Here is a 24,675-nt window from a genome sequence, read left to right on the forward strand (position 1 = left end):
GGTTGCTGGTTACTGGGGTTCAATCCCCACCTTCTACCATCCTAGTCACGTCCGTTGTGTCCTTGGGCAAGACACTTCACCCTTGCTCCTGATGGCTGCTGGTTAGCGCCTTGCATGGCAGCTCCCGCCATCAGTGTGTGAATGTGTGTGTGAATGGGTGAATGTGGAAATAGTGTCAAAGCGCTTTGAGTACCTTGAAGGTAGAAAAGCGCTATACAAGTATAACCCATTTATCATTATTTATCATTTACCCCTGTTCTACGCTAATGTTTACACAGCACATCACACACACAACTATTCTTTCCCACTCTCGTCCTCCAATCCCAAAATCTCGCGTCAACAAAGCAGGTGCGGGGAATATCGCCCAAAGGCAGACATGAAACTGCTACAGGAAAATACCAACAAAACAGGAAAAGCCACCAAAATAGGAGCGCAAGACAAGAACTAAAACACTACGCACGGGAAAACACCAAAATCTCAAAATAAATCAGGGTGATGTGACAGGTTGTGACAGTACACCTACTTTGAGACAAGAGCTATATTGATGCATGCTTGGTTATGGTTTGAATTCATATCCAACAATTGCGAGAACGACTTTTTATTGTCAATATCGTCAACTGAGTTTCGTTTTTTGATGATTACTGCTGGTGGTGTGCCTCCGGATTTTTTCAATGAAAAAAATGTGCCTTGGCTCAAAAAAGGTTGAAAAACATTGTGCTAGCGTCTACACCAGGGGTCAGCAACCCGCGGCTCTCGGGTCGCTTGCGGCTCTTTAGCACCGCCCTAGTGGCTCCCTGTAGTATTTTCAAAAATGGAAAAAGTAAAAATATATATATAAAAAATATATTAAAAAAGATATTTGTTCTTTAATAATGTATCTGTAGGAGGACAAACATGACACAAACCTTCCTAATTGTTATAAAGCCCAATGTTTAATATGTTTGTGTTTATGCTTCACTGATGAGGGTATTTGGCCAGCGCCGTTTAGTCCCGCTAATTTTGGCGGTCCTTGAACTCACCGTAGTTGGTTTACATGTACAACTTTCTCTGTCACTGCCACAGAAAGATGTGTTTTATGCCACTCTTTCTTTGTCTCATTTTGTCCACCAAACGTTTTATGCTGTGCGTGAATGCACAAAGGTGAGCTTTGTTGATGTTATTGACTTGCGTGAAGTGCTAACAATCCATGCTAACATGCTATTTATGCTAGCTGGGTGTACATATTGCATCATTATGCCTCATTTGTAGATATATTTGAGTTCATTTAATTTCCTTTACTTATGTCCTTTGTGTATTTAATTTATATTTGCATGTCTCATGACACATTATCTGTATGTAATGTAATCCTACCATGTTGTTCCAGACCACAGCAAACGTTACCCAGCTTGCAAATATTGTATTAAATCCATTAGAAGAAGACAGCCTGTCCTTTCCTTTAACTTGGACACACATCTATACCTTTGGCAGTTTTAAGCCAGTAATTTCCAGGAGTTATATAACCCTCTGAGACACTAACTTAATGCGTTGCCTTCCTTATAACACTTACAAAAGGCTTTTGACTTTTTGCGGCTCCAGACAGGTTTGTTTTTTTGGTCCAATATGGCTCTTTCAACATGTTGGGTTGCCGACCCCTGGTCTACACCATGAAGCATTTGTGAGCGCAACACCGAGTGGGAGGTTGAATGGGAGAATACGTCTCTTTAGATGTATTCAACGTCCAGACACTTGTTCAAAGCGATGTATGCACACTGGAAATTGCAGTTACCACAGAAATTGTGTTTGAATGCCGAGCGACAGAAAGAAATGGAACTGACGCCTCTAAAACAAGGCGATGAGCAGTACAGTTCTTGGATGATGGCAAAGTCTTGACTTTGAGATATTAACTCTTAAAGACAATTTATTAAATGAAATAAATACATGTGATTTTCCTATAAAACATTTTTTAATAATGACTTTATAATAATGACCATTGCATCTAATAGAGAATCTCTTATTTGCACCACTGGTGGTTAAATCTATCAAAATTAGGGTGGTCCCAGAAAGGAGGGATTGTTCAAATTGACTCTGTTGCAAGTTTTGTGTATTCTTTGTAACTTGTTTGTGTGTGCTATGGCTATTGACATTTTTTCCTGGTCTCAGTCTGGACCCTCTCCCCGGGAGTCCAGCCTTAGACAGAATATTTCGACTTTTTAAGGGGCGCCGGAAGTTGGCTGACCCCTCAGCGGTCCTGTTCTGTCTCCCTGTAATGTGTGTCTGCTCTTGAGTGGGACTGGGCTGAAAACTGTGTGTCGGTTTTAAAAGTGCTCCCCCTCTGGTCAACATATGAAATAACAAGTGTGTGTAAGAAATTGAAATGCGCCCCCTTTGGCCAAAATAAATAAGAAAATTAAATTAAATATGTACATAGAGACATACTGTAATAACTTGAAGTAAATAATGAAGATTAAAAACCAATTACAAACAAAAAAAATCACTAAATGCTTACCTTTTTTATATTTGCACAGTATGTATATATTATCCATCCATCCATCCATTTCCTACCGCTTATTCCCTTCGGGGTCGCTATTAATGTTGTAAATACAAATATTTATATATATAGAAAGTGTGGTCCTAAAGATGTAGGCAGAGGTCTCAAGAAAGTAACAAATACATTAATGTGTGTGTGTGTGTGTGTGTAAGAAATTGAAATGCGCCCCCTTTGGCCAAAATAAATAAGAAAATTAAATTAAATATGTACATAGAGACATACTGTAATAACTTGAAGTAAATAATGAAGGTTAAAAACCAATTACAAACAAAAAAAATCACTAAATGCTTACCTTTTTTATATTTGCACAGTATGTATATATTATCCATCCATCCATCCATTTCCTACCGCTTATTCCCTTCGGGGTCTCTATTAATGTTGTAAATACAAATATTTATATATATAGAAAGTGTGGTCCTAAAGATGTAGGCAGAGGTCTCAAGAAAGTAACAAATACATTAATGTGTGTGTGTGTGTGTGTGTGTGTGTGTGTGTGTGTGTGTGTGTGTGTGTGTGTGTGTGTGTGTGTGTGTGTGTGTGTGTGTGTGTGTGTGTGTGTGTGTGTGGTGTGTGTGTGTGTGTGTGTGTGTGTGTGTGTGTGTGTGTGTCTTCATGCAGTGGCAGGCCATCTCACTCACCGTGATCGAGAAGGTGCAGATAGCAGCAGCCATCTTGGGCTCTCTCTTCCTGATGGCCAGCATCTCCTGGTTGGTGTGGTCCTCGTTTAGCCCGTCGGCACGCTGGCAGCGCCAAGACCTGCTTTTCCAGATCTGCTACGGCATGTACGGCTTCATGGACGTGGTGTGCATAGGTGGGCTGCTCCGCTTCACACTGACCCCGGGAGAGTCAAGCAAACGCAATGTCATTAATAAAGATGAGGACACATTACAGAAAATACTGAAAATAAATATACCCCACATTAGAATCTGCACTAGTAACAATGTAAGGCACAACTAGGAAAATACAATTCAAGATCTGCATTTAAAATGATTTATTTATTTATTGGATAGTAAAAAGGCATACAGGATAATACGATTGAAGTTTGATTTTAAAAAATTCCGGTACAATTTTATGGATAGTATTAAATGACGGTTGTTTACTATTTTTATTAGTTACATCATTCCAATAATCAATTACATAAATTTCAAGATGAACCTGCAATTCTGCAGTGTCACATGAGATTTTTTTTTTTATTGCAACCCGAGTCAGAGTGAAATTGTTTTCATATAAATATTTTTTGTAAAATATTGTTTTAAGATTTTTACATAAGTAATATTTTTTTATGTAGGTCATATTTATTTAAATTTACTGAATATTTTGTAACACGTTATGTAGCTAAAGTTTGCTCAACGCTAATATGTGTTAATATACAAAACCCACAACGAGTGAAGTTGGCACGTTGCGTAATTCGTAAATAAAAACAGAATACAATGATTTGCAAATCCTTTTCAACTTATATTCAATTGAATGGACTGCAAAGACAAGATATTTAATGTTCCAACTGAGAAACAAATTTTTTTTTTCCCCAAAAACAATTTCAAATGTGGACTCGTCAGACCACAGAACACTTTAACACTTTGCATCAGTCCGTCTTAGATGAGCTTCGGCCCAGCGGAGCGGCGGCGTTTCTGGGTGTTGTTGATGAATGGCTTTCGCTTTGCATAGTAGAGTTTTAACTTGCACTTACAGATGTAGCGACCAACGGTATTTACTGACAGTGGTTTTCTGAAGTGTTCCTGAGCCTGTGGTGATATCCTTTACACACTGATGTCGCTTTTTGATGCAGTACCGCCTGAGGGATCCAAGGTAACGGGCATTCAATGTTACGTGCAGTGATTCCTCCAGATTCTCTGAACCTTTGGATGATATTACAGACCTTAGATGCTGAAATCCCTAAATTCCTTGCAATCGCTCATTTAGAAATGTTGTCCTTAAACTGTTCGACAATTTGCTCACGCATTTGTTCACAAAGTGGTGACCCTCGCCCCATCCTTGTTTGTGAATGACTGAGCATTTCATGGAATCTGCTTTTATACCCAATCATGGCACCCACCTGTTCCCAATTAGCCTGTTCACCTGTGGGATGTTCCAAATAAGTGTTTGATGAGCATTCCTCAACTTTCTCAGTCTTTTTTGCCACTTACGCCAGATTTTTTTAAACATATTGCAGGCATCAAATTCCAAATGAGCTAATATTTGCAAAAAATAACAACGTTTTCCAGTTCGAACATTAAGTATCTTGTCTTTGCAGTCTATTCAATTGAATATAGGTTGAAAAGGATTTGCAAATTATTGTATTCTGTTTTTATTTACCATTTACACAACGTGCCAACTTCACTGGTTTTGGGGTTTGTATATATACACGCACACACATCTACATACACACCCACACACACATACAGTGTTAGTATTTCAGTGTTAAATGAATTGACGGTGTCACCTAAAACTGAGCTTTATTATCTTCGCAAAAGCAGAACATTTGATACAGCTCTTTTATTGGACCTCATTAGTTTTGAACTGAATAAAAATGAGGGTTAAATTGAACATGAACTTGTTCAAAATGGAAAGCTCTCATCTTTGAAGCCTCTAAACTACAGTAGGTTTCAGTGCATGCATTTCAATAGATTTATTAGTAATAAAAAACATTTGTGACACTTTGAGGCCAACTTAGCCAACCGAGATTCCCTCGTTGAAGGACTGAATGAGGGAAAAAGTCATCTAAGTGGGACTGACTTTGCAGCCTCCGTTTTTAAGCTTGACGTCTTACCGGGTGGTAAGAAGGAACGTTGGATGGCATCTGGCTTTCACAAAACAGTGGGTGTCACTGCAGGAATAAGCAGGCGAGGAGCATTGATTGTCGACGGTCTAGAATTGAGTAAGTAAATTACAGAGATTAACTTGTCACCTCGTAACGTCAAAAGGCGAGCGTGGAAGTGCCAAAAGGATTTTTTTCTATCAATAAATAATGCGAAACATAATAGAGGCGATTGCTGCAGCTATCGAGCTTTGGGTTCATTACGGTAGTGTGGTCAAAAGTTCACTGTGTACTTGTATAGCTGCAAGCCTGCACAATGCAAAAACTGTATTTAAAAGTCTGCTCTAAAACCAATAGCCTAAGTATGCTCAGTTTTGTTTGACACGGTCAGAGACATATAATTATTATAAGGGTATAATATAGTCTTTATCGTGACTATGTTTAGCACCACTTGGAAATGTGGCTGAATAATGTAAGCAAAATATCGGTACGTGTCAAACGGACTCTACTCTTGTTAAATCACAACGGAAAAATTATTCCCCAACCTAAAGGACAAGAAAAAAATGGTACTGTACTGTCTGTCTTTAAATATAATGTTACAATAATCAAGAAAAGACCTGCACTCTTACGGATGGACAAACTAACACGGTGCACGACAAAGTTCAAGTAAAGGCAACATTTTGATATCAACAGTAGATACAGTCGTAGTTAAAAGTTTACATTCACTTGTAAAGAACATAATGTCATGGCTGTCTTGAGTTTCCAATACTTTCTACAACTCTTATTTTTTTGTGATAGAGTGATTGGAACACATACTTGTTGGTCACAAAAAACATTCATGAACTTTGGTTTTTTTATTAATTTATTATGGGTCTACTGAAAATGTGACCATTGACATCACATGGACAAAGATAAGACCTTCTGGAGGAAAGTTCTGTGGTCAGATGAAACAAAAATAAAGCTGTTTGGCCACAATACCCAGCAATATGTTTGAAGGGGAAAAGATGAGGTCTTTAATCCCAGGAACACCATCCCTACCATCAAGCATGGTGGTGGTAGTATTATGCTCTGGGCCTGTTTTGCTGCCAATGGAACTGGTGCTTTACAGCGAGTAAATGGGACAATGCAAAAGGAGGATTACCTCCAAATTCTTCAGGACAACCTAAAATCATCAGCCCGGAGGTTGGATCTTGGGCGCAGTTGGGTGTTCCAAAAGGACAATGACAATGACACATGTCAAAAGTGGTAAAGGAATGGCTAAATCAGGCTAGAATTATGGTTTTAGAATGGCCTTCCCAAAGTCCTGACTTAAACGTGTGGACAATGCTGAAGAAACAAGTCCAAGTCAGAAAACCAACACATTTAGCTGAACTGCACCAATTTTGTCAAGAGGAGTGGTCAAAAATTCAACCAAAAGCTTGTGGATGGCTACCAAAAGCGCCTTATTGCAGTGAAACTTGCCAAGGGACATGTAACCAAATATTAACATTGCTGTATGTACACTTTTGACCCAGCAGATTTGGTCACATTTTCAGTAGACCCATAATAAATTCATAAAAGAACCAAACTTCATGAATGTTTTTTGTGACCAACAAGTATGTGCTCCAATCACTCTATCACAAAAAAATGATTGGAAACTCAAGACAGCCATGACATTATGTTCTTTACAAGTGGATGTAAACTTTTGACCACGACTGTATATCAACACCTAAAATGTAGAGAAATTCCTTCACTCGTTTGTGTGCGACCTAAAAACTGCAGTAAATATGTCATATAAATATTTTTGTTCCACTTAGAAGAGTTGATTTTAAACAACTTACAAACTACATCAACTATTAATAATTATCATATTGTTAGGCCTTGAGGTGGGTCAATGACTGGCAGTAAAATAGGTTTTAAGTGTTACTTAGAGTGTCCGCCCTGAGATCGGTAGGTTGTGAGTTCAAACCCCGGCCGAGTCATACCAAAGACTATAAAAATGGGACCCGTTACCTCCCTGCTTGGCACTCAGCATCAAGGGTTGGAATTGGGGGTTAAATCACCAAAAATTATTCCCGAGCGCTGCCACTGCTGCTGCTCACTGCTCCCCTCACCTCCCAGGGTGTGAACAAGGGGATGGGTCAAATGCAGAGGGTAATTTCACCACACCTAGTGTGTGTGTGACTATCAGTGGTACTTTAACTTGAACTTTTACTGCAGTGTCAGATTGACTAAAACCCAAAGTCCCAAGGAAAAATATGAAATACTATTTTATTTTTACATGAATACCACTGTCATTTCAAATGGAACTTTACTGCATGCTTCGAAAGAAGAAATGAGGACAAGTGGACCAGTAATCCAACTTGAATGTTTAATTTATGTTGAAAAATAAATTTTTCAACAGACAGAACAAATCTGACTATGTCCGTATTTGTTGGTTTTTGTGTAGTCATCTTAAGCTAATTAAAGAAATAGAGATGACAAAAAAGTAAATGAATATCGTTTGGAAACGTTTTACCTACTATAAATTCATTCAACACAGACAACATTTCCTCAAAAAAATAAAAAATAAAAAGCCTAAAAGGTACAGAACGTCCTCAGGTCTTGTGAGGGTTGAATAGTTTGTGCATAAGTAGCTACTGATGGGTTTGGCAGTGGTACAGTAATGCTCTGCAAAGGTTTGCCCACAGTGGTTTACAGGTGAAGAGGCTTGTTTACACCAGAGTGCAGACTCTAAGCTTCTCTTGCTACAAATTGATTCTTTTCTCTCAATAATGAGTTGAAAGAACTCCAATCAATAAGTAATTTCAGACAGTGCTCAAAGAGATTGTTGGAGAACCACAACACAAAAAATGATTTACCTTTGCAAACCTCAATCCAATAATTCAAACTGTGCCATGTCAACAGTTTTTTTTTGTTGTCCTACGAATCTTGAAGTAAACTAGACTATAACGTGATGATTGCCACATGTTCTTATTGATGCTCTGACGTCCACAGCACTTATTGTCCATGAGGGACCGTCTGTGTTCCGCATCTTCCACCGGTGGCAGGCTGTCAACCAGCAGTGGAAGGTTCTCAACTATGACAAGTCTTTGGACAACGTTGACTTGAAGAACATGGCGGTGGACAGGACTCATCAGACCAACCAGGCTTACCAGACCGGACTCGGAGTGTCCGCCTCCACCTCGTCGCTAATGGTGGTCGCTTCCACGGCTGCCGGCTCCACGTCAGCGAATGTGGTGGCGGCCGCCGGAGGACTTGGGGTGCAGGACTTGAACCCCGATGGTGGGGGCGCGGTGGCCGACCCGCATTACCCTTACAACATCCTGCACCTGCTCAGCCACCTGAGACCGTCGGAACCTCGCAACCAAGCCAGCAGTAACACACGAGAACTGGTCATGAGAGTCACGACCGTGTGAGGCGTCAGATGGGGCCTTATCTCTCAAATGGGGTCAGGGTCTAACATTCACAAAGCATCTAAACTGCAACTGGACTGATACCGTCTTCTTATTTGTTACATAATGCATCATCACTGTCATTGATTGAATAAAAATGTAAATTGGTTGATTTGCAGAGCTGCTTGGTAAATACTTCTTTGGGGGATTTAGAGTAGTGGTCCCCAACCACGGACCAGTTTAATGTAGGCATTATTTCCAGGGACCGGCTTTCCACTTGTGCCAGATAAATACAGCAAAAATAAGTGCATGAAAAATACAACTTACTATAACGCTGAATTAGTGGGAGCCCTGGGCTTGTTTCTTTGCCATGAGATCCCCAGCAGGTTACCATCAACCTGCTGGGGACTGCAGATGGAAATCAGCCTTTGGCTACAATCTGTCACATTTATATTTTATATGTTCATTTTGCAGCCGAGTGTGAAGCGACTCCAAGTCCGAGTCCATGGTTCTCGCCCACGGGTTGGGGAGGAGATCTTGCCCCAAGTGGAGGAGTTCAAGTACCCCGGAGTCTTGTTTACGAGTGAGGGAAGAGTGGATCGTGAGGTCGACAGGCGGATCGGTGCGGTGTCTTCAGTAATGCGGACGCTGTATCGATCCGTTGTGGTGAAGAAGGAGCTGAGCCGGAAGGCAAAGCTCTCAATTTACCGGCCGATCTATGTTCCCATCCTGACATATGGACATGAGCTTTGGGTTATGACTGAAAGGACAAGATCACGGGTAAAATCGGCCGAAATGAGTTTCCTCCGCCGGGTGGCGGGTCTCTCCCTTAGAGATAGGGTGAGAAGCTCTGTCATCCGGGAGGAGCTCAAACTAAAGCCGCTGGTCCTCCACATCGAGAGAAGCCAGATGAGGCGGTTCGGGTATCTGGTCAGAATGCCACCTGAACGCCTCCCTAGGGAGGTGATTCGGGCACATCTGACCGGTAGGAGACCACGGGGAAGACCCAGGACACGTTGGGAAGACTATGTCTCCCGGCTGGCCTGGGAACGCCATGGGATCCCCCGGGAGGAGCTGGACGAAGTGGCTGGGGAGAGGGAAGTCTGGGCTTCCCTGCTTAGGCTGCTGCCCCCGCGACCCGACCTCGGATAAGCCGAAGAAGATGGAAGGATGGATGGATGTTCATTAATGTGCATTGTATCATCTCACAAAGTTATAACAAATGGCAACTTCCTATGAGGAGTTTTATTGTACATCTATAAGAAACAAGCTTATTGGTGTGTCTAGTGGGACAGGCGAAAGTTAAGTCGAAGAAAATGCAGACCTTAATAAATTATTTAATGTTTCTCTGCGGCCCGGTAGCAAATGCGTCACGGACCGGTACCGGTCCCCAGACCGGTGGTTGGGGACCACTGCTTTAGAGTATTTAAGTCAGCGTATTGAGGAATATTTCATTTAAAGACAGAATACACAGGAAGTAAAACTCCTGGCCACTTGTTGTTACATGAGGTAGAATTTATATGACTACAACAACCCCTGGGGGGAAAATGATGGAATGAGCAGTCTTCGAGAATGTTCATTTAGGAAAAAAAGCAGATAACAGACGTGACACAAACCTATCGTCTTTACAAGTGGTAACTTTCTGGCTTTAACAAACACTAAAGAAATCCAAAAAATGAATTTCATTTTTAAATCAAGAAGAGTAAAAACAAATACGGAATGGCTCAATTCTGAGGAAAAAATGATAGAACCATGAAAAATAAATGAAACACTACAACACCCCACTAGTACTTTGTTGCACCACCTCTGGCTTTTAAAACAGCTTGCAGTCTCTGAGGCATGGACTGAACGAGTGACAAACAAAACTCTTCATCAATCTTGCTCCAACTTTCTCTGATTGCTGTTGTCGGATCAGCTTTGTAGGTTGGAGTCTGGTCATGGACCATTTTCTTTATTTTCCAACACATATTTTCAATTGGATTGACATCCAGACTATTTGCTGGCCATGACATTGACCTTATTTATCTTTCTTCAAGGAACCTTTTTAAAGTTTTTGCTCAATGGCAAGATGCATTATAATCTTGGAAAACGACGTCATCCTCCCCAAACATCCTTTCGGATGATGGAATAAAAAAAGTATCGAACATGTAATCCTGTGCATTTACTAAAGATGCACTTATGGCCATCCTCCCAGTGCCATGGCATCAATAACTGTGGAAATTTGCATGTTTTTCTTCAGGCAGTCATCTTCATAAATCTCATTGGAACGACACCAAGCAAAAGTTGCAGCATCATATGCAGATTTGTGATTCATCACTGAATATGACTTCCATTCAGTCATTCATAGTCCACCATTGCTTTTCCGTAGCCCATTGGACCCTTGTTTGTTTGTTTTTTAAGTTCTGGTGTTTCAATGATGGATTTCATTTAGCTTTTCTGTATTTAAATTATATTTCCTTCAGGCGGTTTCTTACAGTTCGGCTACAGACGGTGTCTCCACTTTCTGCCCATTTATTGATTTGTTTTGCTGAGCATTTTCTGTTTTTTAGATATATTGCTTTAAATTTTCGGTAACACTTTAGTATGGGGAACATATTCACCATTAATTAGTTGCTTATTAATATGCAAATTAGTAACATATTGGCTCTTAATTAGTCATTATTAAGTACTTATTAATGCCTTACTCTGCATGGCCTTATTATACAACCAGTAAGCCATTAACTAAGAGTCTTCCTTCAATAACCTCAGAATTATTGCTTATTAGTAACCCTAACACTAACCCTTATATGTTCCCCTAGTGTCCAAATAACTGTAAATTAAGTCTTTGTTACTTAGAATATGTTCCCCATACTAAAGTGTGACCAAATGTTCTGTACTGATGCTTTGATGTTCTGATCCTTGGTCTATCAGTATTGTTGCCTTTTACAACCTTCCCATGTTGTTTGTACTTTTTTGCAACATTGCAAGATTGAAGAAGTTTCATAATCCTCTCCTTTGTTCCAATTGACATCTCTTGTCATGATTCATGTCGATCCACCTAGGCTGGTGCAACAGCTCTCCAAGGTGTGAACACTCTTTTGAACTGCAGACTAAGGAAGATATTTAATTTGATGCAGGTGTTTGCTTTGGAAATTTTAATTTACATTGTCACCTCAGAATTGACAGATTCCATATTTTTTTCACTCTGCTTGATCTAAAAATGAAACTGTTACTACCACAATTTATACTCTGGATTTATTTTAGTGTTTTTAAAGCCAGAAAGTTGCCATTTGAAACGACTAGTTTTGTGTCATGTCTATAATCTGCTTTTTTGAATTTATTTTTTTACAAAATTAAACAACTGAATGAACATCCTCCAAGACTGGCGATTCCATATTTTTATGCCAGGATTTGTATTAAGGTGCACCTAGAAAAAGCTTCAGCAGGAAAAGGAATGGGTTTCAGACTGAAACAAACAAAGTTCAGTTCAAAGTTCAACAAAGTCCATTTTTACAAATAAATCCTGCAATGCAATCAAGTAGCAGTCACCAAGTAATACACTTTTATATAAAATAAAATATGGTATAAAACAGTAAAAAAGCCTTGCCTTTTAAAGAATAATTGCCACTGCTTAAACTAAATGATATAAAAAATTATAATGTACAGGGCTATAAATAAATGTTTTATGTTAAAAACAAAAGGAAAACAGTTTTTCTTTTTAATTACCTATATTTCTTTTTTTTTAATACTTTTAATAAATGTTTTATGGTATCAAATTGTATTTTAGAGAGCTAATCTCTTGGTCTCTGAGAACAAAAATGTCAACTTGAAGCAGTTTTATCTCAAACGGTGGATTGGAACCCCCTGGGGAGGTCATAAGTAGCAGGAGGGATTTGTATTATTGGTCTCTAGACTAAGGGTGTCAAAAGTACGGCCCGCGAGGAGTATCAGGCCGGTCGGTGAACAGGTTTAATGCAGTACGCGACCTGCAAAATTTGTTTTCTAAGTAAAAAATTGGCTGCAATTTAATAAAAGAGAATGCTGTTCTAAATGTGTCCACTGGATGTCGCAATAGCAATTCAAGTGTGACTCACGTCACACTGTTAAAGATGACATGTCACCTGACTTTAAGCGCCCTCTGGATTGGCGGCCGCTACTCCAGTCAACGCAGGTGCAAGCAATCAGCTGCTCCTGTTGTGGCTGGCGGCAGACTAATGCTGTACCGACGCACAATACCTTTTTTTATTGTAAATTATTCACTCAACAGATGAAATAACAAAACGGTAATTACCGTATTTTTCTGACTATAAGTCGCTCCGGAGTATAGGTCGCACCGGCCGAAAATGCATAATAAAGAAGGAAAAAAACATTATATGACGCATAAATAACCAACTTAGAACGTACCTGGTATGTTAACGTAACATATTATGGTAAGAGTCATTCAAATAACTATAACATATAGAACATGCTATACGTTTACCAAACAATCTGTCACTCCTAATCGCTAAATCCCATGAAATCTTATACGTCTAGTCTCTTACGTGAATGAGCTAAATAATATTATTTGATATTTTACGGTAATATGTTAATAATTTCACACATAAGTCGCTCCTGAGTATAAGTCGCACCCCCGGCCAAACTATAAAAAAAACTGTGACTTATAGTCCGAAAAATACTATAAATCAACATGACATTCATCTTTGTAGTTCAAATTCTGGAGCGCTGGCCATTTGTTGACGGCACGATGTGCACTCTGAACTCCATTGTAAAAATGTGTGATTCTACATTTGTGGTTCGTTCTATTTCATTTTATGCTTAAATCCACCATGTTCACATTGATTACGTTTCTAATTATGTTACCTTTAATTAGGCTATTATGGTGTCATTTTTGACAATAGTTTTGCTTATATAATAATTGTAATATGTGAATGTTTTGTGGCAGTTGTGGATGTCACCAACGCGGCGGTTTAAGGAAACACTCGATTGCTTTTCCAACACGTCTTTAATGGTGAACTGCCAACATGAGAATGCTAAACAGGAAGTGCTTAAAATGTAATGGTTTTGTAAATATACCGAGACAAAGTCTAAGTTATTTGTGTTCTTCATTGTGTTTTCGAAACTGCACCAATTTTTAACTTACTGAAAGTGTTTTGCCAAGAGGATTATTTGTAATTTGTATATTTTCAGAATATGCTTGTTCTATTTTTGGCCGAAGTAAGACAAAGAAAAAAAATTTGAAGTTATTATGCCATGATTTTAGCAGTCCGGCCACCCGTGTGGGAATACATTTTCCTCCATGCGGCCCCTGAGCTCAAATGAGTTTGACACCTACGGTCTAAGCCAGGGGTCGGCAACCCAAAATGTTGAAAGAGCCATATTGGACCAAAAAAAACAAAAACAAATCTGTCTGGAGCCGCAAAAAATTAAAAGCCATATTACATGTGTCATGAGATATAAATGTAATTAAGAAGACTTAAAGGAAACTAAATTAGCTCAAATATAGCTACAAATTAGGCATAATGATGCAATATGTACATATAGCTAGCCTAAATAGCATGTTAGCATCGATTAGCTTGCAGTCATGCAGTGACCAAATATGTCTGATTAGCACTTCACACAAGTCAATAACATCAACAAAACTCACCTTTGTGCACTCATGTACAACGTTAAAAGTGTGGTGGACAAAATGAGACAGAAAAAGAAGTGGCATAAAACACGTCCTAGAAAGTCGGAGAAAGTTATGCATGTAAACAGACTATACGGTGAGTTCAAGGACCGCCAAAATAAGTAGGACAAAACGGCGCTCGCCAAATACTTGAATCAGTGAAGCATATTTAATATAAACAGTGTGATTTATAACAATTACGGAGGTTTGTGTCATGTTTGTCCTCCTACAGAAACCATACTAAAACAAAAAAATTGATTTTTTTTTCCCCCTCATCTTTTTCCATTCTTCATACATTTTTGAAAAATCTCCAGAGAGCCACTAGGGCGGCGCTAAAGAGTCGCATGCGGCTCTAGAGCCGCGGGTTGCCGACCCCCGGTCTAGGCTAGTATTGATTATACAGTGATACATAAACCTGCAGCTAGGCGGCAGCAATGTTCAATCTAAACAACAGGCTCTCTGTTCTACCCGGTAGAAGTAAAAAGTACACAACAACACATGTGCATGGAGCTAACAGAAGCAAAGGGATAGAGAAGTTTGCTTAGGAATGCAGTTGTCAGTGGCATATAAAGAATGTAACTCATGCAGTGCGTTGTATAAATAAATAAATATATATCAAGTTAATTCAATGTAGGGGTGTCGCTGTTTGCCTGGGGCGTCATGACAGAAAATAATTGAGAAGCACTGACTTAAAGGCTAACATTCATAATGAACGGAGAGTTAAAGTGAAAATGTACTCAAAGCATAGGCGCCGATCCCGTGGGTGCTTCGGGGCCCGAGCACCCACGGACAATGCCAAGCACCCACGTGGCACCACGTGTTCTATACAGGCCAACACTACTCTTACAATGTTTGGGTACTCTTGGCCTGTATAGAACACGATGATTGGGCTAAAAATGAAATGTGTTGCTTTTGTCCACACAAACGTTCCCTTTTATTGTTGTGACAGTCACGAAACATCCTTTTTGCCTTGAAGTCATGATTGTTGCAGAGCAAAGTGACGACAGAACTGACAGCAAGTGCGTTGCGATGATTTCAAACAGAAAGCGAAAAGCAGATTGGGGAAGTTCCTATGAAAACACCTCATGTTACATGTTGACAGCCAATGAAATCCCAGTTTTTAGTGGTTTTGCAACAAAACAATCATGAAACAAAGACGAGCGTCCATGTAGGGGCAAAACGAGGCGAAAGTGAAAGCAAAGTCAGTTCAAAACTAAAGTGGCACACTTTATACAAAAGGGAAATCCTTCCTGGTAGTTTGTGGGACACTGACCTCATTTATTAAAGCAAAATAAATATAGTTTTCATTTGAGCAAAAAGTGCTGCCAGTGACATCAGAGCGACGACACCAGCTGACTTTCAAATGGAAACTACCTTTTTACTTCCTTTTGGAGCCAAATCCTCGTATTGTTATTAAATATTCTCATCGTAGCACATTTTGCACTTGGCGGCCCTGCTGACATAGCCTCAGAAAAGTAGCGTCAGATTTACCGCCCGTCCGAGCACCCACTGGCAGAAATGTAGATTGGCGCCTATGACTCCAACAATTCTGTATGTATGGATTAGAACGTATACCATACTATCAACTATTGGGAACACAAGAAAGAGAAAAATATAGAATTACTGGAAAAAAGTTCATCTTTACGAAAAACAAACACTTACATTCAACATCAACACAACTACGTTTCAAAGGACCATTGAACAAAAAGACCTGGATTTAGCAGCACATTCATCTACACTTATGGGAATTTACATAGCGACAAGAAAGATTGCTGAACAGTAAAATATGGAACTGAAAACTCTATGCAACTTAGATAATATACTGGACCTATGTAGCCGAAACTTGTCAGGTACAAAACTTTACCTTACTAGCCTATATAAATCAACCATTTATAAATACACATCAGTAGGCTAAATGAACCTCTTCAACATAATATAGTGGACCCATAAAGTATTCACAGCGTTTCACTTCATCCACATTTTGTTGTTACAGCCTGATTCCAAAAATGAAATAAATTCATAGAATAAAATAAAATGAACATACAATTCATGGAATAAACCTGCTCAGTGGCCTTGTGGTTCGAGTGTCCGCCCTGAGATTGGTACGTCGTAAGTTCAAACCCCGGCCGAGTCATACCAAAGTCTACAGCCAGTTTTTTTTTAATACGATGCCACAAACTTAGCACAACTATCTTTGGGTAGTTTCGCCCATTCCTCTTTGCAGCACCTCTCAAGCTCCATCAGGTTGGATGGGAAGTGTTGGTTTTCATCCAGGATGTCTCTGTACATTGCTGCATTCATCTTATTCTAGTCAGGAAGGTGACCAAAAACCCGATGGTCACTCTGTCAGAAGTAGTGTTGTCCCGATACCAATATTTTGGCACTGGTACCAAAATTATTTTGATACTTTTCTAAATAAAAGGGACCACAAAAAATTGCATTATTGGCTTTATTTTAACCAAAAATTTTAGGGTACATTAAACATATGTTTCTTATTGCAAGTTTGTCCTTAAATAAAATAGTGAACATACTAGACAACTTGTCTTTTAGTAGTAAGCAAACAAACAAAGGCTCCTAATTTAGCTGCTGACGTGTGCAGTAACATATTGTGTCATTTATCATTCCGTTATTTTGTCAAAACTATTAAGGACAAGTGGTAGAAAATGTATTATTAATTTACTTTTTCAATTACTGTTAATATCTGATTATTTTCTATTTTAACATGTTCTATCTACACTTATTTTAAAATGTAATAATCACTTATTCTTCTGTTGTTTGATACTTTACATTAGTTTTGGATGATACCACAAATTTGGGTATCAATCCGATACCAAGTCGTTACAGGATCATACATTGGTCCTCATGTGTCCAGGGACATATTTCCTGAGTTTATAAACATGATATACATTTTTAAAAAACGAAAGAAGATTTTGTGACGCCAAAAAATGTCGACGTAATCATAGTAGTATCGACTAGATATGCTCCTGTGTGCAGTGAGCCCTCTTTTTACTTATTTACAATCTTCGTTTTGGTGGGTGTGAAGAATAAGAGCACTGACAAGGAAGTGAATACAGAAAATAAGTAAACACACAAAATATGTCAGACCTGATAGGCGACAGGTCGTGACACTATCTTTGACTTTAGGTCAAACTAAAGTAATGCTATTTGGAAACAGTAGAAGAGAAAGTCAAACACAAATACAAATAGATTGAGAAAACAAGGAAAAAGTAAAACAATGGGATGTAATAATATTGTATAGCAGCTGAGATAGGCTCCAGCGACCCCCCGCAACCCCGAAAGGAATAAGCGGTAGAAAATGGATGGATGGATGGATGGATGTTGGTCCCAGGCAAGCAAAATAACACTGAGGCCATTGGAAACTTTGCACAAACAAACGCTCAAAATCCTTGACCGAAAACCACAACACCACCATCACTGTTTAGTTCTCCAAAAATATAGATTGTTCAATTTTGTTGACATTCAAAGATTAGCATCAATACGAATGGCCCATCGAATCCTAAATAACACTGCACCAGCGCCACTTAAGCACTTTGTCCAGTTTACATCTGTGACAACTAAAAACACACGAGTCTCCACCAGAGGGCAGTGTAGCGTACCCAGATGTAAAACCTCTTTTGCACAATCAGCCTTTTCATATAAAGTCATAAAGTAATTGAACGACCTCACAACAAACTTGAAAAGTCGAACAGATTACTCTTCATTCACAATTGAAGTTAAAAAAGTGGCTTTGGAGCAATCAAAGTTGCTCACACGGTCAGTGAGGTGGGTACTATGTTTGACACGTCAACTTAATGTGTATTATATTTATGCATGAGAACATTTTGTTGTAAACTGTGAGGTCTGTCTGTTAAAATCATGGTTGTTTTTACAAATGATGACAGATGTGAACAAGAGCATGTATTGTCTGTGTTATGATGTAAAGGAGGAGTGGTTGTAATGTATAATAAGTATGTATCAATGAAAGGGCATTTTATTATTTGATTACATGCTATAGTATAATTTTAATGTTATAATTGTATTGCATGATTTTTGTATCTCTTTAATTTAGGTAGCCAGGGACTGCAGATGGAAATGAGCTATTTAGCTATAATCTGGTGCAGAACATATCTGTCTTTGATCTTAATGTCTCTGTGCATTGTCCCTTCAAATAAAGACTAAACTAACTAACTAACTAATAAATGATAAAAAATTAACTGGAAATCTCATATAAAAATATGCAACAAAAAGTGGTAAGAAATACGTCAATAATGAATAAAGCCAGTTATGTTCTGGACCAAAATCACTCAATATTCTTTACTGCCCGCTTGTGTTACCATATCTGAGTTATTGTGTAGAAACATGGGGAAATAACTACAAAAGTACACTTCATTCACTAATCGTGTTACAAAAAAGATCAGTTAGAATAATACATAAGGTTGGTTTTGGAGAACATTTAAACCCTTAATCTATTGATCAAATATATTGAAATTCAATGATTTGGTGCATTTGCAAATAGTTACAATAATGTACAAAGCAAACTATAACCTGCTACCCAAGAATGTACAACATTTCTTCTCAACGAAAGAGAAGAAATATAACCGTTGAGATAAAAAACAATATTACAGCATTGGTACGCAATTACAACACAAAGACCTTTAGCATATCATATTGATTAAGCAAAGAAATTGAACAACAAAAAAAATATAATCCAGTTTAAGAAACTGCTCAAACTCAAAGTATTTACAAAGTACAAGGATTAAGAATCTTTTTTTAACCTTATTGAAAAACTGGAAAAGACCATTTCTGTAGAAATCGTGTGTGAATGCCCCCAATCTTTGTTGCTAAACTGAAAGGCAGAATGAATGTAATGATTGTAAGAATATGTTTGAACGTACAGCAGGAATGGTTTGAATATGGAAGAATGCCAGTTGAAATGCTAGTGGAACATAGAAGGAAGGACAGAAACAGTTTAACTGTGAAATGGTTAGAATTTAGAAATACTTTGATAGTAGAAATTGAATGTTGATATCGTGTTAATGTTGAAGATCGGAAAATGTACTAAAAACGTACTATGAATATAGAAATGATAGATGTATGTCGGAAATAATCTATTTGACTCATAGATGTCTAAAAACGATGTGTGCTTTTGTTCCCTTCCGGGATTTGAAACCACATCACTGGAAAAAAGGCATGTGTTTTATCCTCTTATCCAAACAGCCTGGCTGTCAAGGTGATGTCCAACTTTGGATGTTAAAAGGAGCGATTCAGTCGTTGGAAATGACATCTAATTAAGCAGAATTATTTGCTGCAACAGTACATTTTCAGAAAATTTGGGGAATAAATTAACATATTTTTTACAATAAATATAATATAAATATAATAAAATAATAAATAATAAAATATAATATAAATTAACATATTTTTTTACAATAAAATAAGTTACCTGATTGTATGAAACATTTACTTGCAAACAAGATAACATTTACAGAGGGGAAAAAAAGCTGAAACCGTTACTTACATTGACAGGGGAGATAAAGAGCTCATAGTCTAAATTATACCATTTTCTGCTTGACTACATAGGTCAAACCATATGACATTTTGCATCATTACAAATGTCGTTGCTGACTTGTTGCCTGTATTAAATTACTTCAATGTGGAGTTTCACATAAAGTATACTACACAAGCACACTTTAATAAAATAATAAAATATATAATGCTTAAATAAACTAACATTAACATATTGCAATCGAGCCCTTAAAGGGGACTGTTTGTTGAAATACAAAGGTGGCTGCCATTGTTCAATCTTACTGTGACGTTTTGGGAATGTCAGAGAATAAAAGAGTTATGGTTGAAAACAACAAAAAAAAGCAGTCACATTTCTAAATATAAACATCCCAATGACACTGCAAACTTGTATTCTTGGTGATCTGTATCAATTTAGTAACGTGTCATCAAAGAATAAAAATGCATTTCTTTCAATATGCATCCTAGCAAAAAGGATAATAATAAAAAAATGGATAGATGTTGATAGTCCAACTCACACTGACTGGTACACACAAGCTATGGAGATGATATCAGTAGAAAAAACTGCATTTAGTTAAGATAATAATGAGTTATATATTGGAATATGGGATCCATTATTTAAATTTCTTTTGACTAATAAATGAACATAGATATGACTTATTTTATCTTTGTGGAAAATATTGGACACGATGTGTTGTCAAACTTATGAGATGTGATGCAAGTGTAAGCCACTGTGACACTATTGTTCATTTTTTAAATGTCTTTATTTTTCATAAATGGCTGTGATGATAATGTCAATGAGGGATTTCTAATCACTGCTATGTTGGAATTCTTATTAATATTGATACTGTTGTTGATATTATTCATTTTTGTTTGACTACCTTTGGATTGTTTTGTGTCCTCTCAATTGCTCTGTTGATTGCTATTCTGAATGTTGCTGGGCCGGGTTTGGTTTTGGAATTGTATCATTATTGTTTTATTGTGTATTATTTTGTTGGATTGATAAAAAAATAAAAATAAATCTTACTGCAATAAGTCAAAATGACATCATTACCCAGGATGGATTTCTGCAAAAGTATTGCTTAATTGATTGCTAATTTCAGACTAAATAATATATTTTCCGATAGTATTGAACATTTACTTGCATTCAAAATTGTTTTCAGGGAGAAAAAAAAGACAACCATAAGTGAGAATGGTGGGCTTAGTACCAATTATTGTCCAATATTTTGGAATATCATGAATACTGTAAAAACTGGGAATTTTTGGGGTTAAAAAAATACCAAGATTTATTGTCCTAACCAAGACGAATGTTATCAAGTTCAAGTTTATTCACAATACCATATTACGATTACAACAGTAGTGAATATCCATTTAGGGAGAAGAAGCTTTCAGCAGGGGGTCCAGAGGTCAGTATATGCATGGAATGCTGAAACATTGTTAGGATGTGGTGATGTGGATCCCAAGGATGCAGAGACGAGTTTGGGTTTTCAATTGTTCTTCCTCTTTATTTGGCGGAAGCACAAGGTAGCGAAACAAAACAATGGCGATGGTGGAAAACACAACACACCATGTAACAAACTACTAATATAAATACCTACAAAAAACCAAAAGCGCTAGACAAGGCTAGGAGAAATACTTAATGAAAGAAGTATTACTGAAAAAATCAAAGTACAAAATAAAGGCGCTAGACAAGGCTAGGAAAAATACAAGCAAACCTGAGATGAAGCACAAGACAAACTAGTGAGTCCGCTGGCGAGTCTAAATACAAATGAGTCTGAAGCAAGCAGTGACAAAGTTCCGGCGCTCACAGGCCGTCAGCAGCCAGGTTAAATAGGCTGCTTCTAATCAATGTCAGGTGTGTGCTGCTGCCTTGCGCCAGCTGCACTCCATACTGTGGATGAGAGAGAGAGTGAATATGGTGCAGACAATAGAAATAGGCAAGGACATTTACAGATTACCACAGTACCCCCCCCTCAACGGACGCCTCCTGGCGGCCTACCTGGCTTGTCTGGGAATCGAACGTAAAAGTCCTTGATCAAGTCCTTGTCAATTATAAGCGATCTAGAAATCCATGACCGTTCCTCTGGGCCGTACCCCTCCCAGTCCACCAGGTATTGGAAACCCCTTCCCCTTCTTCTCACATCCAAGATGGTGTTTACAGTAAATGCTGGGTGACCATCAACCAGCCTGGGTGGAGGAGGCGGTACCTCCGGAGGGCTGAGTGGGCTGGATGAGACAGGCTTGATGCGGGACACGTGAAAAACAGGATGGCACTTGAGAGATCTAGGGAGATGGAGCTTGACTGCCACACGATTGATGATCTTGGCAATGGGGAATGGTCCAATGAACCTGGGAGCCAGTTTCCTAGATTCGGTGGCCAATGGTAGGTCCCGAGACGATAACCAGACCTTCTGTCCCAACTGGTAGTGTGGGGCTGGTGTGCGATGTCGGTTGGCTAAGACCTGGTTCCTGGCCGATGTTCTTTTTAACGCAGCCCTGGTGTTGCGCCAAGCCTGGTGAGCCCGACGCAGGTGTGCCGTTACGGATGGTACGTCGGCATTGGGTTGGGTAGAAGGAAAAACTGGGGGTTGGAAACCATAGGCGACGTGAAATGGAGACAGACCGGTGGCGGAGCTAATGAGAGAGTTGTGAGCGTATTCTATCCAAGGGAGACTTTCAGACCAGGTTGCGGGTTGCTGATGACAAGTGCACCGGATGGCCGCCTCCAGGTCTTGGTTGGTCCGCTCGGTCTGTCCATTGCTCTGAGGGTGGTAGCCGGAGGATAGGCTAGGGGAGGCCCCCAGAGACTTGCAGAATGCTCTCCAGACGGCCGAGGAGAACTGTGGCCCTCTGTCGGATACAACATCAGTGGGGATGCCGTGCAGCCGGAAAGCGTGGAGCACTAATAATTGGGCTGTTTCAAGAGCAGACGGCAGCTTGGGGAGGGCTACGAAATGGGCCATCTTCGAGAACCGGTCCACAATGGTCAAAATGGTGTCGCTTCCCTCAGAGGGGGGCAGTCCTGTGACAAAATCCACAGCTATGTGTGACCACGGGCGGGAGGGGATGGGTAATGGGTGTAGCAGTCCTGCTGGAGCCTGGTGGGATGCCTTGTTCCGGGAGCAGACCCGACATGCTGCCACAAACGCCTTCGTATCTGCCAGAATGGATGGCCACCAAAAACGCTGGGAGAGGATAAAACTGGTGCGACGAATGCCTGGATGGCAAGCGATCTTCGACCCGTGTGCCCAATCCAGAACGCTGGAACGGAGCCGAGGAACCACAAACAGCCGACCTGGTGGGCAGCCCCGCGGAGATGTGTCCGACTTCAGGGCCTCCAAGACCTGCCGCTCGATGTCCCACTGGAGTCCCCCAATGAAGTGGGTATGGGGAACAATAGGTTCAGGTGAGGAATCTTCCAAGGACGAAGAGTAGACACGGGACAGGGCATCGGGCTTCCCATTCTGAGAACCAGGTCGGAAAGTGATGATAAAGATAAAACGGGTCAGAAATAGTGCCCACCTGGCCTGGCGAGGGTTCAGTCTCTGTGCGGTCCTTAAGTAGGCCAGGTTCTTGTGGTCCGTGTAGACGATGAATGGTAGCTCCGCCCCTTCCAGCCAGTGTCTCCACTCCTGAAGGGCCAAGATGACCGCCAGAAGCTCCCTGTTGCCAATGTCATAATTCTTCTCGGCAGGGGATAGGCGACGAGAGAAGAAAGCACAGGGGTGCAACTTCTGGTCGCTGGTAGATTGCTGGGAGAGTACGGCCCCTACACCTGAATCAGAAGCGTCCACTTCAACAAAAAATTGGAGAGAACGGTCAGGGTAACAAAGCACAGGAGCCGACGTAAACAATCTTTTTAGCCTTAGGAACGCGGAATTAGCATCGGGTGTCCATTCAAACAGAACCTTAGTAGAAGTTAGCCTCGTAAGTGGCTCCGCGACGCGACTAAAATTGCGAATAAATCGCCGATAAAAATTAGAGAAGCCCAAGAATCTCTGGAGGTGCTTCTTGGACACCGGAGTGGGCCAGTCTACTACTGCTTTGACCTTAGCAGGGTCCGGTCTGAGTCTACCCTCCTCAATGATAAATCCTAAGAAGGGTATGGAAGATGAGTGAAACTCGCATTTTTCTGCCTTGACGAACAGTTTATTTTCGAGCAAACGTTGAAGGACTAACCGAACCTGCTGCACATGTTCGTCAAATGTCGAAGAATAAATTAATATGTCGTCCAGGTAAACGAAGAGAAACCGCCCTGTCATGTCCCGAAAAATATCATTAATGAAGCCCTGAAAAACGCCAGGTGCATTTGTAAGTCCAAACGGCATGACAAGATACTCAAAATGTCCGAGAGGAGTGTTGAATGCGGTCTTCCATTCATCCCCCTCTCGGATGCGAACTAGATGGTACGCGTTACGTAGATCGAGTTTAGTAAAAAACCTTGCGGACTGTAAGGGAGTAAATGCAGAATCAAGGAGAGGAAGAGGATACTTATTCTTGACAGTAATCAGATTAAGAGCGCGGTAGTCTATACAAGGCCGTAGGGACTTGTCCTTCTTTTCGACAAAAAAAAAAATCCGGCGGCTACTGGTGCGGTCGAGGGGCGAATGAGGCCCGCAGCTATTGAAGTGTTTCTGTATTCCTCTAGTGCTTTGAGTTCGGTGTTCGACACCTTGTACAAACGGGTCGATGGTAAAGCCGCTCCGGCTAGCAAATCGATACCGCAATCGTAGGGTCGGTGGGGGGGAAGTGAGAGTGCTCTATCTTTGCTAAACACCGCTCTTAAGTCATGGTAGTTTGTGGGCACGTTTGTCAAGTCTATGTTCTCTACAACGGTGGTAGGTGGCGGTGT

General features: G+C 39.8%; 2 protein-coding genes across 2 annotated transcripts in view; both read left to right on the plus strand.

Annotated features, from left to right (window-relative positions):
• marchf4b (membrane associated ring-CH-type finger 4b) overlaps window positions 1-9,160 on the plus strand; it is a 55,994-nt gene extending 46,834 nt beyond the window's left edge. Inside the window, exons 3-4 of the mRNA XM_062070055.1 lie at window positions 3,146-3,338; window positions 8,259-9,160. Of these exons, the coding sequence (XP_061926039.1) occupies window positions 3,146-3,338; window positions 8,259-8,680 (615 nt within the window). The 3' untranslated portion in view covers window positions 8,681-9,160. The remainder of the gene's footprint in view (window positions 1-3,145; window positions 3,339-8,258) is intronic.
• The window catches only part of LOC133664954 (collagen alpha-2(VI) chain-like), a 79,546-nt gene that overhangs the window by 18,651 nt on the left and 36,220 nt on the right, over window positions 1-24,675 (plus strand). The gene's annotated exons all lie outside the window — the stretch shown is intronic.

The sequence above is a fragment of the Entelurus aequoreus genome, linkage group LG14 (genome assembly GCF_033978785.1).
Source record: "Entelurus aequoreus isolate RoL-2023_Sb linkage group LG14, RoL_Eaeq_v1.1, whole genome shotgun sequence".
In the NCBI taxonomy this organism is placed as follows: Eukaryota; Metazoa; Chordata; class Actinopteri; order Syngnathiformes; family Syngnathidae; genus Entelurus; species Entelurus aequoreus.